The 15,519-nt window shown below is 44.2% G+C and overlaps 1 protein-coding gene across 6 annotated transcripts in view; it reads right to left on the reverse strand.

Annotated features, from left to right (window-relative positions):
* The window catches only part of PARP4 (poly(ADP-ribose) polymerase family member 4), a 570,213-nt gene that overhangs the window by 424,387 nt on the left and 130,307 nt on the right, over window positions 1–15,519 (reverse strand). For all 6 annotated transcript variants that reach the window (XM_073613478.1, XM_073613479.1, XM_073613476.1 and 3 more), the window contains exon 20: window positions 6,150–6,231. In XM_073613478.1, coding sequence (XP_073469579.1) covers window positions 6,150–6,231 — 82 coding nt within the window. The remainder of the gene's footprint in view (window positions 1–6,149; window positions 6,232–15,519) is intronic.

Below are 15,519 nucleotides of genomic sequence, written 5' to 3' on the forward strand. Positions count from 1 at the left end.
AGGCCTTCGGATCCCGACAGACCCAGGGATGTTTTATGCAGAGTACACCGTTACACCCAAAAGGATCTGGTCCTTCGCAAGGCCTGGGAACGGGGAGAAGTTATGTTTGACGGCGCCGAGATTAAAATCCTCCCAGACCTCTCCAGAGCCACACTGCAAAGAAGAGCAATGTTGAAACCCATTCTGGAACTGGCTAGAGGACTAGGCTGCACATACCGCTGGGGCTATCCCTTAGCGGTTACCTTCCGGAATTCCACGGCCTCATTCACCCTACGTACCCCATCGGAATTATCGGCCCTTTTTACCTTCCTGGGCTCCGAACCAATTGAAGCTCCAAATTGGCTGACCCTTGTCCCCCGCTTCGCGAGAAGACCAGGTCTTTCTGCTCAACGGCACCCACCACCTCGTCAACAACGATCCAGAAGGAGATCCAGGGCGCCTTCCAACGAGGGTACACGTGAGTCTTGATCTTGCTTAAATCTCGATGCTACTAGAACGGTTTCCTGCCCGAGCATGACGGAACTTTACCACCCCTAGCACTACTAGCCCATGGCTGACATCCCCCTGTATTCGAACGATTAATGCTCTCACCCCCACTGATACCCAGGCAAACGAAAGTGGAATCTCCAATTGCTGGAGACTTGGACCCACAGAGCTTTTTCTTCCCCGCTCCGTCCTTTCCATGCATTGGCGGACCCGACCTGGGCAGACTATCAGAATCACTCATCAGGGAGAGGATCGATTTGCACTAAATGTCTACAAGAGCCACTGTATACCTGATGAAACCGGACATGGTATTGTATGCTGTTACGGATGCTATCTACTGTGACTGAGAACCTGACAATTACCTCTAGGAGGCTCACTAAGATGGAGAGGAGGGCAGTGAGGCATGAGTTGTGGCTTAGATCTTAGTTTACAGTCAACATACAGGGACATGATCTTCACCACTAAGAAACGATCTCAATGTCCTGGGAGGGAATAATCGGCCTGGGAGTGAGGATGGTTGTTAGTAGGTCATGTCATCAGATATTCTCACCCCCTGGAGAAGTGAATCTGAGAGTATACTTGAGGAATGTGGGATGCAGTTTTAAGTTGTTATGGTTTTAAGTTGGTTTCATATCTTTAGTTGGGTTTAAAAACATGTTTCAGCTGCTCCCATGCCCTCACACATAAGCCTAGAGGGGACTTGCTACTATAAGAGAAAGAAATGTCGTGAAGCTCGGGTATGGTCATTTTCTGTTATATACAATTTCATATAGAATTATATCTGGTTATATGCAAACTGTTGTTTAAAGTGACGGACATGCCATCCGTTCGCATTCAGATACCAATGCTGCCTAAAATTATATCTTGACAAATACAATTCCAGAGCGGGACGGGAGGGGGTGCCAGTGAGTTTAACCCTGGCTATTCCTTTTCACAACCCCCAAATAGGCCTGCGCTCGATTACCAGTTAGCACTGGTGAGCGTCTTTGCACTATTGTGCTATTGATATAGAATACTCTAAACAGAGTCTAGAGGTATGAATACACACCTATTTCATTTCCATCTCTCCTCTTAACCTCTGTCCCTTTCCAAATTCTGTTATCTAGTTCGACACATTAAGCTGTCTGATCTCAGACACTACAATACATCTTTAATCCTCTTCACCTTCCCCCCCGGATATCCAAAACCCACTCCACCCCTTCTCTCCCCTCTTGTCTACTCCTCTTTTCCTGCCCCAATCCCACCCTCTCAATATTGGGTAACATGGAGGCGGTGAATATCTTTTCACTAAACACAAAAGGCTTGAATATACCGGAAAAAAGAAAGATGCTATTGCAAGATCTAAAACACCACAGAGTGGACCTAGCACTGCTACAGGAGACTCATTTCAAAAGCAGTAAGCTCCCCATTATGAGAAATAGATTCTTCCCACAAGGATATCATGCCACTAATGGCTCATCCAAGACCCGCGGGGTATCTATACTCATCTCACACAGAATCCCCTGGAAATGTATAGATACAAAATCAGACCCAGAAGGGAGATATTTGTTTCTCAAGGGGGAGATCGGGGGGATACAGGTGACCCTGGCCAATATCTATGCACCCAATTGTCATCAAGACCATTTCATCCAAAAAACCATAGAGACCCTACTAGAATTTAAGAGCGGCCACCTAATAGTGGGTGGGGATTTTAATGTCCCATTAATCCCAGCCGAGGATACTTCCTCAGGAAAATCTTCAGTTACACCCAACACTAGGAAACGCATTTCCAGGACACTACACAGATCACAATTGATCGATGTGTGGAGACTCCTACACCCGACTGAACGCGATTACACTTTTTACTCGACTCCTCACAAACAGTACTCAAGGATTGACTACTTTCTACTTCCGCATGCTCAATTACACGCACTCCGGGACTCCAAAATAGGATCAAATACATGGTCTGACCACGCCCCGATCATGCTAACATATGCACTGACAGAGAACACTACTACTAGATCCAAAACATGGAGACTAAACGAAAGCCTCCTACAGGATGAAGAGGTACTAAAGGATGTTGCCGTAGAATTAGACAATTATTTTAAAACTAACAACACCCCAGGTAGTGATCCCGGAATTATATGGGAAGCCCATAAGGCTGTAATTCGTGGAGTCTTAATTAAACACGGAGCACGTATTAAACGAGAACGCTCAAGTCAGATTGCATCCCTATTCCAAGATCTACATCTAGCAGAAGCACGACATAAACACTCCCAAACACCAGCTGGAGAAGCAGAACTCATACAAATACGAACTAAAATAACTGACTTAATGCAATTCAGGTCGAAAGCCTCTATACAAATATGTCGCCGAGTAACGTACGAATCGGGAAACAAATGTGGCAAACTTCTCGCCAACTCATTGAGGGAACAGAACCTCGCAAATTACATCCCCCATATCATACTACCCTCTGGACAAAAAGCTACACACCCACAGAAACTAGCCTCTGCATTTAAGGAATTCTATTCCTCGCTCTACAACCTAAAAGCACACCCCACGCCACAGATACAAATAGATGACTATATAGATAGATCTAAAATGCCTCAATTGCCTGCGGAGTCCAGTGAGTTGTTGGATGACCACATTACCATAGAAGAAATTCAGAAAGCAGTAGCATCCTTGAAGGCGGGTAAAGCTCCGGGCCCAGATGGCCTCACGGCGCAATATTACAGAACTCTGCTACCAGTCCTGGGAGAGCATATGCAGGGGTTCCTCAACTCACTGGGCTCCGGATCTAGTATACCTAGAGACACGCTATTAGCTCACATCACAGTGATACCTAAGGAGGGGAAAGATTCAACCGCTTGTGGGAGTTACAGACCAATTTCATTACTTAACCTTGATCTCAAGATATTCACGAAAATACTGTCCACCAGAATCCAAACATACCTCCCTTCCCTAATCCACTTAGACCAAGTCGGTTTTGTCCCCACAAGGGAAGCTAGGGACAACACCTCCAAAGTACTCAACATACTACACGCAGTAAACCAAAACAAGACTCCCTGTATCTTCCTCAGCACGGACGCAGAGAAGGCCTTTGACAGGGTGAACTGGAATTTCATGTTTTCTGTCCTGAAACATATTGGATTGGGAAACAGGATGCTTAAATGGATCAACTCTGTCTACGCGGACTCCACTGCTCGGGTTCGTGTGAATGGAGTCCTGTCAGATCCTTTTGAGATCAGGAATGGAACCCGTCAGGGTTGTCCACTGTCACCACTTCTCTTCGCCCTGTCACTGGAACCCTTCCTGCGGACCGTGCGCGCCCATCCGGATATAACTGGAGTATCTATGGGAACAACACAGCAGAAAATAGCTGCTTACGCAGATAATATGCTGTTCACCCTCACCAACCCAGCAGTTTCTATCCCTAATCTATTACAAGAATTCCATATATATGGCAATCTCTCCAATATGAAAATTAACTTCAACAAATCCGTAGCCATGAGCGTGGGACCACCTTCCCGCACCCTGATGCCTACTAGAGACAGTTTCAACTTTAAATGGACCGCTACATCCATTAAATATTTGGGCACGTATATCCCCCCAAAAATTTCACAGCTATTCTCCATTAATTTCCCCCCTCTACTATCCTCAGTTAGAACTCTGCTCGCAAAATGGAACCAAGGATTACATTCTTGGTTTGGCAGATGTAACATCCTGAAGATGTGCATATTACCAAAATTTCTGTACCTACTACAGGCTCTACCGATCCATATACCTCCTCATTACTTCAAACAGGTTAGTGCCCTTTTCTCCAATTTCATATGGGCAAACAAACGACCCAGACTCAATAAAAGACTGATCACGCTACCTAAGATATTCGGAGGCTTGGCGGTCCCGGACCTCCGTAAATACCAGCAAGCGACCCACTTAACCAGACTGATAGACTGGATATGACATCATCATACTAAATTATGGACCCAATTAGAGCAGATCCAAAGTGAGATACCTTTAAACAGATTACCATGGTGCCATAACACCCTACCACGTATGTTAAAAGACCACCCTCTCATTGGGGTAACATCGAGAATATGCGCATCCCTTTTCTCAAAGGCAAAACTGACATCTCCCAACTCCCCATTACGTCCAATACTGGGAACACCAGACTTTACCCCAGGTTACACAGACCCAATATTCAGATCTTTACACGACAGAGGATTTTTCCAGTGGTCCCATGTTGCGATGGATGGTAGGTGGCCGACAGCAGAGGAGCTTATGAACCCAGAGGGACAGTTCCGTCTGGACTTCTGGAGAGCCATCCAACTCAAACATTACCTTAACACATTACCTCCCCCTGAGGGTCTTGCGCAGACCCTGACCACTTTTGAAGCTTTTTGCTCAGAGGAGGGAGTCCTACCTCACACATTGTCAGCCACCTACCAATTGCTGATTACACCACCAGAGAATCACCAAATACCAATGCTGGGGAAATGGGAAAGGGACTTACAATGTACATTCTCACCACGACAAAAACAAAACATTATCCTTTTTACGTTTAGATCCTCAATTTGCACAAAGATGCAGGAAACGAATTTCAAAATACTCACCAGGTGGTACAATACACCTATAAAATTACAAAGATTTTTTCCGTTCACCTCAGGGCTCTGCTGGAGATGCCGAGGAGACCGGGGGACGATTCTCCATAGTTTCTGGAGTTGCCCCTTATTAGAGCAATTTTGGAAGACGATTCAACAAACGATCCAAAACTTCACAGACCTCCCCCTCCCAGCAGATCCGGGCTTCTACTTATCGCATGCGACAGATATGGCTAGCAAAAGATACAAAAAATCTTTGCTTAGACACTTATTGGATGCAGCAAAATCATGTATCCCACTATTATAGAAGTCCACCAAACCCCCAACCACAGGCATGTGGATCAGGAAAGTTGAGGACATAAGGAAAATGGAGGATCTTATCCTCACAGCCCGACATAAAAACGAGCTTTATACTAACACCTGGTCTCTCTGGCTGTCCTTTATATTTTCAAGCGAAGGTCAGAGTCTTCTAAATAGAGACTGAGTTTCTCTGACCAGTCAATTAAGTTACGTCGACCCCATATATGGGGCATTCGCCGCCTCCGTGTGCCCCTTCCCCGTTCCTCCCCCCCCCCGATACCCTCCTTCCACATTCTTATTTCTGACCTTTATTCACGCTCCCTCTATTTCACCACTATCACTTCTCTCACTTCCAATTTTCACTATCCTCAAAAAAAAAAAAAAAAAAAAAAGAAAATGGACAGGAGGAAGGAGATACCCAGACAATTTATGAGACAGCAGCAATTATGTCTACTGTATATATAATCCTGCAGACTGTAACTGATGTTATATTACCGGTAAAAGCAGTTGAATGCTTCTGTGAGGCTGCGTCCTCAAAATTTGCACTTATACATGTTGTTATATTGGGGCTTCGCCCTCTCTCTTGTCTAAATAAAGCTATATTTTGAAAAAAAAAGAATAGATGTAAATTGCATAGAGAAATATTCATTTCTACTTTCCTTGTGTTATATTCTTACAAAATGTTTGTTTAACCTTTTGTAACGATTCCGAAAAAAAGTACTTCGATGGGTCTACACTTTGGTTTGTGAACATACATGACATTTATAGATCTTTCTTACTTACTTTTTTTTTTATGCTGTGTGTATAAGAGTAAATGGCTTCAATTTTTCGAGGCATCTCAACTGACATGTCAAGGCAAAAATTGCTGAACAAGAGAAGAAAAACAAGTTAAAAAGTTGAATATAAGAAGTTGTAGCCTTAGAAGACTAGAAGCAGCTTTTTCTTCTACCAAATGCATTATGTTTTTTAAGACCTGACTTAGTAAATCAATTTCTTGGAAGTATAGAACACAGGAGTTTGAGTCTTTACTTTGGGTAATATGCAACTACCTTTCAGTGCTTGGATACTGGCAAAAAAAGCTGCTGGAAGATCCTCTATACAAACCCTCCATAGTAAACTGTAAAATTCATTTCTTGGAGTACATCATGGTACACAGAGCAGGCTATAAATCATGACTACCTGGGTTATGCCACATAGAAGTGAATGAACACTGGCAAAAAATACAGACAGGAAGTCCCCTATATACAGTGCCTTGCAAAAGTATTCACCCCCCCCCCCCCCCTGGCATTTTTCGTGTTTTGTTGCCTCACAACCTGGAATTAACATGGATTGTTTGAGTATTTGCATCATTTAATTTACAGAAACATGCCCACAACTTTCAAGATGTTTTTTTTTTATTGTGAAGCAAACAACAAATAGGACAAAATAACAGAAAAAGTAAATTTGCATAACTATTCACCCCCCTAAAGTCAATACTTTGTAGAGGCACCTTTTGTGGCTATCACAGCTCCAAGTCGCTTTGGATAAGTCTCTATGAGCTTGCCACATCTTACTACTGGGATTTTTCCCATTCCTCCTTGCAAAACTGCTCCAGCTCCTTCATGTTGGATGGTTTGCGTTTGTGAACAGCAATCTTTAAGTCTGACCACAGATTTTCTATTGGATTAAGGTCTGGGCTTTGACTAAGCCATTGCAACACATTTACATTTTTCCCCTTAAACCACTCAAGTGTTGCATTAGCAGTGTGTTTGGGGTATTGTCCGTCCTAGCCTCAAATCACACACAGAGTGGTACAGGTTTTGCTCAAGAATATCCCTGTATTTAGCACCTCCCATCTTTCCCTCAACTCTGACCAGTTTCCCAGTCCAGACTGCTGAAAAACATCCCCACAGCATGATGCTGTCACCACCATGTTTCACTGTGGGGATGGTGTTCTTTGGGTGATGTGATGTGTTGGGTTTGCGCCAGACATAGCGTTTTCTTTGATGGCCAAAAAGTTACATTTTAGTCTAATCAAACCAGAGCACCTTCCTCCATACATTTTGGGAGTCTCCCACATGCCTTTTCGCAAACTCAAAATGTGCCATTTTGTATTTTGCTGAAAGTAATGGCTTTTTTCTGGCCACTCTGCCATAAAGCCCAACTCTATGGAGCGTACGGCTTATTGTTGTCCTATGTACAGATACTCCAGTCTGTGCTGTGAAACTCTGCAGCTCCTCCAGGGTTACCTTAGGTCTCTGTGCTGCCTTCTTGATTAATGCCCTCCTTGCCTGGTCCATGAGTTTTGGTGTGCGGCCATCTCTTGGCAGGTTTGTTGTTGTGCCGTGTTCTTTCCATTTGGTTATGATAGATTTGATGGTGCTCCTAGGGATCATCAAAGATTTGGATTTTTTTTTTATAACCCAACTAAGACTTGTACTTCTCAACAACATTGTCCCTTACTTGTTTGGGAAGTTCCTTGGTCTTCATGGCAGTATTTGGTTAGTGGTGCCTCTTGCTTAGGTTTTGCAGCCTCTGGGACCTTTCAAAAAGGTGTATATATGTAATGACAGATCATGTGACACTTAGATTGCACACAGGTGGACATCATTTCACTAATGTGACTTCTGAAGATAATTGGTTTCACCAGAGCTTTTTATGGGCTTCATAACAAAGGGATGAATACATACGCACATGCCAATTATCAGTTTTTTATTTCTGAAAAATAGTTTTATGTATATATTTTTCAAATTTTACTTCACCAACTTAGACTATTGTGTTCTGATCCATCACATATAATTCAGATTAAAAAAAAACATTTAACTAAAGGCTGTAATGTAACAAAATAGGTAAAAAGCCAAGGGGGTGAATACATTTGCAAGGCACTGTAACTCCTCCTACTCAGAAAGCCCCTCAGTTTTGTAGCAAGCAAGGAGCTCCCAAAAAAGAGGTTCTTCAAGAAATTGATTTCAAAAGTAAATACAAAAATTCAAATTTCTGTTTTTTACATCACGAGAGACAGAGAAGGCTATAAATCATGATTACCTGGGATGTCCCAAAGCAATGCATATGAGGGGAGGGAGACACAGCAGCCACCGTCAGGCCCAAATAACTACTCCTTAGCACCCAAAGGAATCATTCTCAGTCCACCTTAAATCCACCTGGTAAAACCTTGCAAAAGAGTGTATCGAAGACTAGGTTACAGCCTTGAAAACCTGAGCCACTGACACCTGGTGATGGATAGCCCAATAGGCTGCAACACTTTTGGTAGAGTAAGCCTTTACTTGAATGGGTGGAACCTTACATTTTAAGCCATAGGCTTGGACAATAGGCTGACAACTCCATTTTGAAATGGTCGACTTAGTAGTCTGTCTGACCTTTAGGAAGGATGAACAATGAGTCTGACTACTTGATTGCTGCAGACATTTTCCAGTACATCTTGACAGCCCAAACCACATCTAATGTGTGCAGGGCATTGTCTCCCGGTGACTGAGCCATGGAAAAAAATGAAGGCAAAACAATATCCTGATTAAGATGAAAAACTTTAACTACCTTTTGGCAAAAAAGACAGAGGAGGACAAAGTACCACTTAGTCATGATGGAGTACCAAAAACAGCTTCTTGCAGGAAGAAGCCGCCAATTCCTAGACCCCTCTTGCTAAAGTAATTGCAACCAAAAAATTATCTTCCGAGTCAAAAGAACTAATGGAATCTCAAGAGATGTCTCAAAATGTGGTTTCTGTAAAACAGAAAAGACCAAATTCAGATCCCACGAAAACAGGGGTAACCTTTTGTCAGTGTTTGGGTATGGGGAGCCCAATAGCAGGGGTACACACCTTGGATAAGGATACTCAGAAGGTGAATCCAGCACAGTTTCCAAAAATGTGTTACAAAAGGGAAAGTCCAATAATCAAAGTCAAACATAGCAGAAGGTCAGGGCAGGCAGCAAAGGATCAGAGTCAATAAACGTAGCAAAGGTCAGGTAGCAATATCACACCGCTAGGAACAGGTACACACTGTCAGTAGCTCTAAAACAACTGAGTACTCTCTCTCTCTGGAACCTCTCAGCTTTATAGTGATTAAACAAGAAATTACCTCCAGAGGGTGTGGTGGAAGTGATGCAATTGCTGTCTATAACAGGAATCACTTCGGTGCTGCCATCTTGATGTGAGGATGCCATCAGATATGTGCTAGAGGCCTCACTATACTCACATGGGGGTGCTACAAGAAACAGGCCACCAACAAGAGTGCCAAGGACTGACATGCTGAGAGTGCAAGGACCCGCGGTTGGTACAGGTAGGTTGCGGGGTTTGACAGTGCCCCCCCCCCCGCAAGGCGTGACCTCCGGGAGCGCAAAAGGACAGGACTGCCAGAATGACGTCTATAAAAAGAGCATACATGTTCAAGAGCATCCGCATCAGAAGCAGGACCTCAGGAACGATCTTCAACACTGTAGCCTTTTCAGTGAATCAAGTATTCCAGATGACCATGGCGTAATCTAGTACCAAAGATGTCCTCCACCTCATATTCTTCCTCTCCATTTACAATAACAGGATCAGCAGTAGATAGGGAGCGAGAGGGACAAGGATCTGGGACAGCAGGTTTTAACAGAGAAGTATGAAGATAGGATGACTCCTATAGGATTTCATTGCAGCAGGGGAAATGACACATTCAATAGCAAAGGGTCCCACATATCTTGGTCTTAATTTTCGGCTAGGACATTTCAGTTTTATGAAAAAAGTGGAGAACCATACTCCATCACTTGGTTGGTACTGTGGGGCAGGTTAACGGTGTCTGTCTGCATAGGCCTTATACCTAATCTGGGCACAAGTTATGGTCTTCTTTAGTACTGAAAAGCTCTTCACAATTTCTTCCAAACAATCATTAGTAGCAGGTACAGTATCAGCAACTGGGGATCCAGGAAACATAGTGGGATGGTAGCCATAATTAGCATAGAATAGAGAGGAGTTAATGGGACTGTGGAATTGATTGTTATATGCAAATTCAGCTAAAGATAGATATGAATCCCAATCATCTTGAGGATAGGTTGTGTAACATCGCAGGTATTGTTAATATGGTCTGTACACACGGTCGGATTTTCAGACGGAAAATGTGTGATAGGACCTTGCTGTCGGAAATTCCGACCGTGTGTGGGCTCCATCACACATTTTCCATCGGAATTTCCAACACACAAAGTTTGAGAGCTTGCTATAAAATTTTCTGACAACAAAATCCGTTGTCCGAAATTCCAATCGTGTGTACACAAATCCGACGCACAAAGTGCCATGCATGCTCAGAATTAAATTAAGAGACAAAAGCTGTTGGCTACTGCCCAGTTTATAGTCCCGACGTATGTGTTTTACGTCACTGCGTTCAGAACGATCGGATTTTCTGACAACTTTGTGTGACCGTGTGTATGCAAGACAAGTTTGAGCCAACATCCGTCGGAAAAAATCCATGGATTTTGTTGTCGGAATGTCCGATCAATGTCCAACCGTGTGTACAGGGCATAAGGCTTGGGTTGGTACGTTCTGTTTGGCCACTTGATTGAGCATGAAAAGCGGTTGACAATGAGCGTTGGATATGAAGACCCCTACAGAAAGCAGCCTAGAATTTCGATGTAAATTGAGATCCTCTGTCAGTACCAATGGATTCTGGTAAACAATGAAGATGAAACACTTCTTGTATGAATAAAGTGACTTTCTGACTGGCAGTAGGTAGATTCTTAGTGGCTATGAAATGAGACATTTTACTAAAACAATCCACTATTACTACTATTGTATTGTAACCATGTGCCAAAGGGTAACTCAACAATAAAATCCATTGAAATGTAGGCCTTGAGGGTGATTGTGGCTGTCTTTAGCATGAATACAAACAGAACAGGTAGAAACGTAAGACACATCTTTTAATAAGGAAGGCCACCAGAAGGTTCTTTAAATTAGTTCATGCAGGGGCGTAACTAGAAATCATAGGGCCACATATCAAAATGTTGTATGGGTCCCCCCCTGCAAACAGCCCCCCTGTGCGTTTAATGGGCACTGTGGCTGCGTTTGATGGGCACAGTGGCTGCATTTTATGGCACAGTGGCAGCGTTTGACGAGCAATGTGGCTGCGTTTGACAGGCACTGTGGCTGCGTTTTATGGCACAGTGGCTGCGTTTTATGGGCATTGTGGCTACGTTTTATGGCACAGTGGCTGCGTTTAGGCACAGTGGCTGCGTTTGACAGGCACCGTGGCTGCGCTTTATGACACAGTGGCTGCGTTTTATGGGCATTGTGGCTGCGTTTTATGGCACAGTGGCTGCGTTTGACGGGCACAGTGGCTGCGTTTGACGGGCACAGTGGCTGCGTTTGACGGACACAGTGGCTGCGTTTGACGGACACAGCGGCTGCGTTTTATGGGCACAGTGACTGCGTTTTATGGGCACAGTGACTGCGTTTTATGGCACAGTGACTGCATTTTATGGCACAGTGGCAGCGTTTGACGGGCACCGTGGCTGCGTTTGATGGCACAGTGGCTGCGTTTGATGGGCACCGTGACTGCATTTTATGGCACAGTGGTTGCGTTTGATGGGCACAGTGGCTGTATTTGATGGGCACAGTGGCTACATTTGATGGGCACAGTGGCTACATTTGATGGGCACAGTGGCTGCATTTGACGGCACAGCAAATTACTTACAGGGTAAGGCCGAGGTTCATGTCAGGTGCAGTGCAGTCACTCACAGTCTCACAGCAAGGCAGGCAGGTTCCGTCAGGCAGCTCTTTTCAGAAACGCTCCTCTCGCTCCCCTCCCTCTGAGCCACGCTGTCTGAAGATGGCAGAGGTGGATGGAGCCAAGCTCGTGTTCCAACTGCGGAGGCGGCGTGCTATGAATGCTGGGGTGGCCGCGGCGTGCTATGAATGCTGGGGCGGGCGCGGCCTCTGACGTCGCTAGTTGCTAGGTGCCGGGCAGCCAGCGATTTTAGCAACCAGTGCAGTCAAGTGGCGTGCCACAGCTTCGGCGCCTCTTCTCTGTGGCAGCTTACAGCGCAGCGCACCAGCCTAGGAACGGCCCTGCTCACAGGGCTCCACTCGACTGCGGGCCCCAAAGCGCCCACGTGGGTCGCTATGGCGGTAGTTCCGCCACTGAGTTCATGTGTTTTATGTATTCCTCCATGACCCCCTATGGAAGTGTCATGACAATATTGTAATACTATAGCGACTGCAGCAGGAGGGACATAAACTCTTCCTTCGTACAATAAAAGTCAATTTTGATAGTTCATTGGGGGGGTTTGTGGAAGGTTTATCATTCACATTGGTATGAGATCTGACAGTATCCCATAGTGATGGCATAGTAGCCAACATGGTAAAAGGTTCAGGACCTGGAGAAGATGTGTCAGTTTCCATATGAGAAAGGGCATCAGCCTTACCATTTCGAGAACCAGGACGGTAAGTTATCAGCATGGGGAAAAGAGCCCATCGGGCTTGACATGGTTTTAATCTTTTAGCTGTCTGTAAGTATTCAAGATTGCGATGGTCTGTATAAACCGTGATGGGTGTGCTAGTGCCCTCTAGCAAATGTCTCCATTCTTCCAATGCAAGTTTGATTGCCATTAATTCTCTCTCCCCACATCATAATTTCTCTCAGCGGGAGTAAAGGAGAGTGAAAAAAGGCCACTGGATGTAAGAGTTCTTTTTCACCGGATCTCTGTGATAGTACAGCACCTGCAGCTGTATCTGAAACATCTACTTCAACAGAATTAGAATAGATGCAGAAGTAAATAGGTCTCTCAACTCATCAAAAGCTTGTTGGGTCTGTTCAGTCCATTGAAATTTCACCTTTTGTTTTGTGATAGCTGTAATTGGCTGAACAACCTTTGAGAAATTACGTAAGACTCTTCTATAGAAGTTACAGAAGCCAATAAAACATTGTACCCCTTTTTTGTTTGTAGGTACTGGCCAAGATAATATGGCTTGATTCTTGGAGTTGTCCATCTCTATGCAACCAGGTGAAATAACGTACCCCAGGAAATCTACAGTTTTTACATTGAAAGCACATTTTTCTAGTTTTGCATACAAACGATGAGTCGTTAGTAGGGACAACACTGTCTTAACATGTTCAATATGTTCAATATGTTCTTTCTCTGTGGTAGAGTATATCAATATATCATCCAGATGTACTACTACTACACAGGTGTCTAGAATATCCCGCAGAACATCACTGAAAAAAACGCTGGAATAACGAGAACGGAAGGCAGTTTTGGGACCATTATTAAGTTGGAGAAAAATCCAACTTAATTACCCTCTGTGCCAGAAGACAATTGAGCACCTGAAACAGTAACATCCTCTTCTGCTGATTTACAGAAACATTTGACCTCATAAAGGAGGAGGAGGAAATGTCCCAAACTCCAACCTGAACCCGTGAGTGACCGTAGAGGACCAAATTGTCTGAAAACACCTTTTGCCAAGTTTCTGAAAAAGTCAGCAGCCTCCTCGCTACCTGAATGAGTGGGGGCATCCTTTCACTGTGAGGAGGACTTGGATTCCAGTTTAGCTGACTTGGCTGACCAGACCCTTTTTTGCCCTTGGCCCTGAGTCTTTCCTTTGGGCCCAGAAGTCTGGAAACACCAAAAAGACTGCATAGATGAACTAGAACAGGAAACAGGAGGAGCGGGTGCTCTATACTTTGGACGTTTACCCTTCTTCTTGAGAAAGAAGAGGGAGTCCTTTGCTCCCAGAAATCTTTTGGATTTATTTTCTTTATCCAAGTCAGCTCCAAATAAGCACCCCCACACACACACACACACACACACACACACACACACACACACACACACACACACACGTAAAGGAAATCCTGCCAACAATTTTTTGCAGGGCAACTCTGCGGACCAGATTTTCAACAACAGAACCCTGCAAATGTTAATGGACACCAGGGCGAATCTAGAAATTTGTTGAACAGAGTTCTTTAAATCATCTACCACAAACAGAGTAACTCTGTTTAAAGGGATGGCTAGATTGCTTTGTTGTGCCATAGGATGTGTTTCTTGTACTGATTCCTCTATTCCTTCTATTAGTAGTAATCATCTTCTGTTCCAACCCTCCCACCTGAACTGCTGGTCTTCTGGTGGGCTGGGGTTTAATAAAACTGAGGGGCTGTCACACACTCTCCTCAAGAGAGCCCAACTATGCACACCCCCTTCCACCCAGCTACTCCATTCATTGAAACCATTCTACAACTTTTATGAATTGAACAAGACCTATGAATGGAGGGAGAGCTATCATCCACCCATCCTCCATTATTACATCCTGTTTCATTCACAGAAGCTGTAGTACAGCTTTTATGAATGCAGCAGATGGGTGGAAAAGAAGGGCATAGCTGGGCTGTATAAACCCAGCTCACGGTGGTGGGGGGTTAGGGGATGGTAGTTAGGACAAAAAAGGATCACTACTAATAGCAGAGAAATCAGCACAAGGGACATATCCTACTGACTGTAAGCTATGTCCCTTGTGCTGATTTTTCTGATTTTGACTACACTTTGGCTTTAAATTGTATCTAAATCCAAACACATAAATCAAATATGTTGTTGCACATGTCCCTGTAAATAAAAATATATATATATATTTTTTATAGTCCTGCTTTCAAGGACTGAACTGCGCTGAGGAGTAAAAATCCCTGGTGCTTTTGTAGCACCAAGGGAGCAGTGTATGCCACGCACAGCTGGCAATACAAATAAATGGGTGTATGCAACTGTGCTCGGTTAAAGGCTGATGGCTTCTGCGCTGGCATTTACCAATGTATCTGCATACAGCACTTCTGTATGCCACTTTCATGTTTGGGAAGAACCACAATATGTGCAGGTAAATGCCAATGCAGAAGCAATCAGCATTTACCTAAGCACAGCCTCCTATAGCCATTCACTTGTGGCTGTATACAGCTACTCGGGCACCAGAAAGTGCTTGCCATTTTTCTGCCCCAGCACACAGAGCAACTAATTGTCCATGTGCATGAGGCTTGAATCATGCAAGTAAGGTGTATTCAGAGGCAGTTCTTGCCTAGGATGATAACACTTGCTCAGTTTAGTTGCAGTGTTTTCAAACTATCCTGTGCACTGTGGACTACTACCAGCATTCCAATGTACAGAAACCTGGCATGTTCTCCTAGAGTCACCCCAGTAAAACTGATGTTAAGCCACT

The sequence above is a fragment of the Aquarana catesbeiana genome, linkage group LG02 (assembly GCF_042186555.1).
Source record: "Aquarana catesbeiana isolate 2022-GZ linkage group LG02, ASM4218655v1, whole genome shotgun sequence".
Classification (NCBI taxonomy): domain Eukaryota; kingdom Metazoa; phylum Chordata; class Amphibia; order Anura; family Ranidae; genus Aquarana; species Aquarana catesbeiana.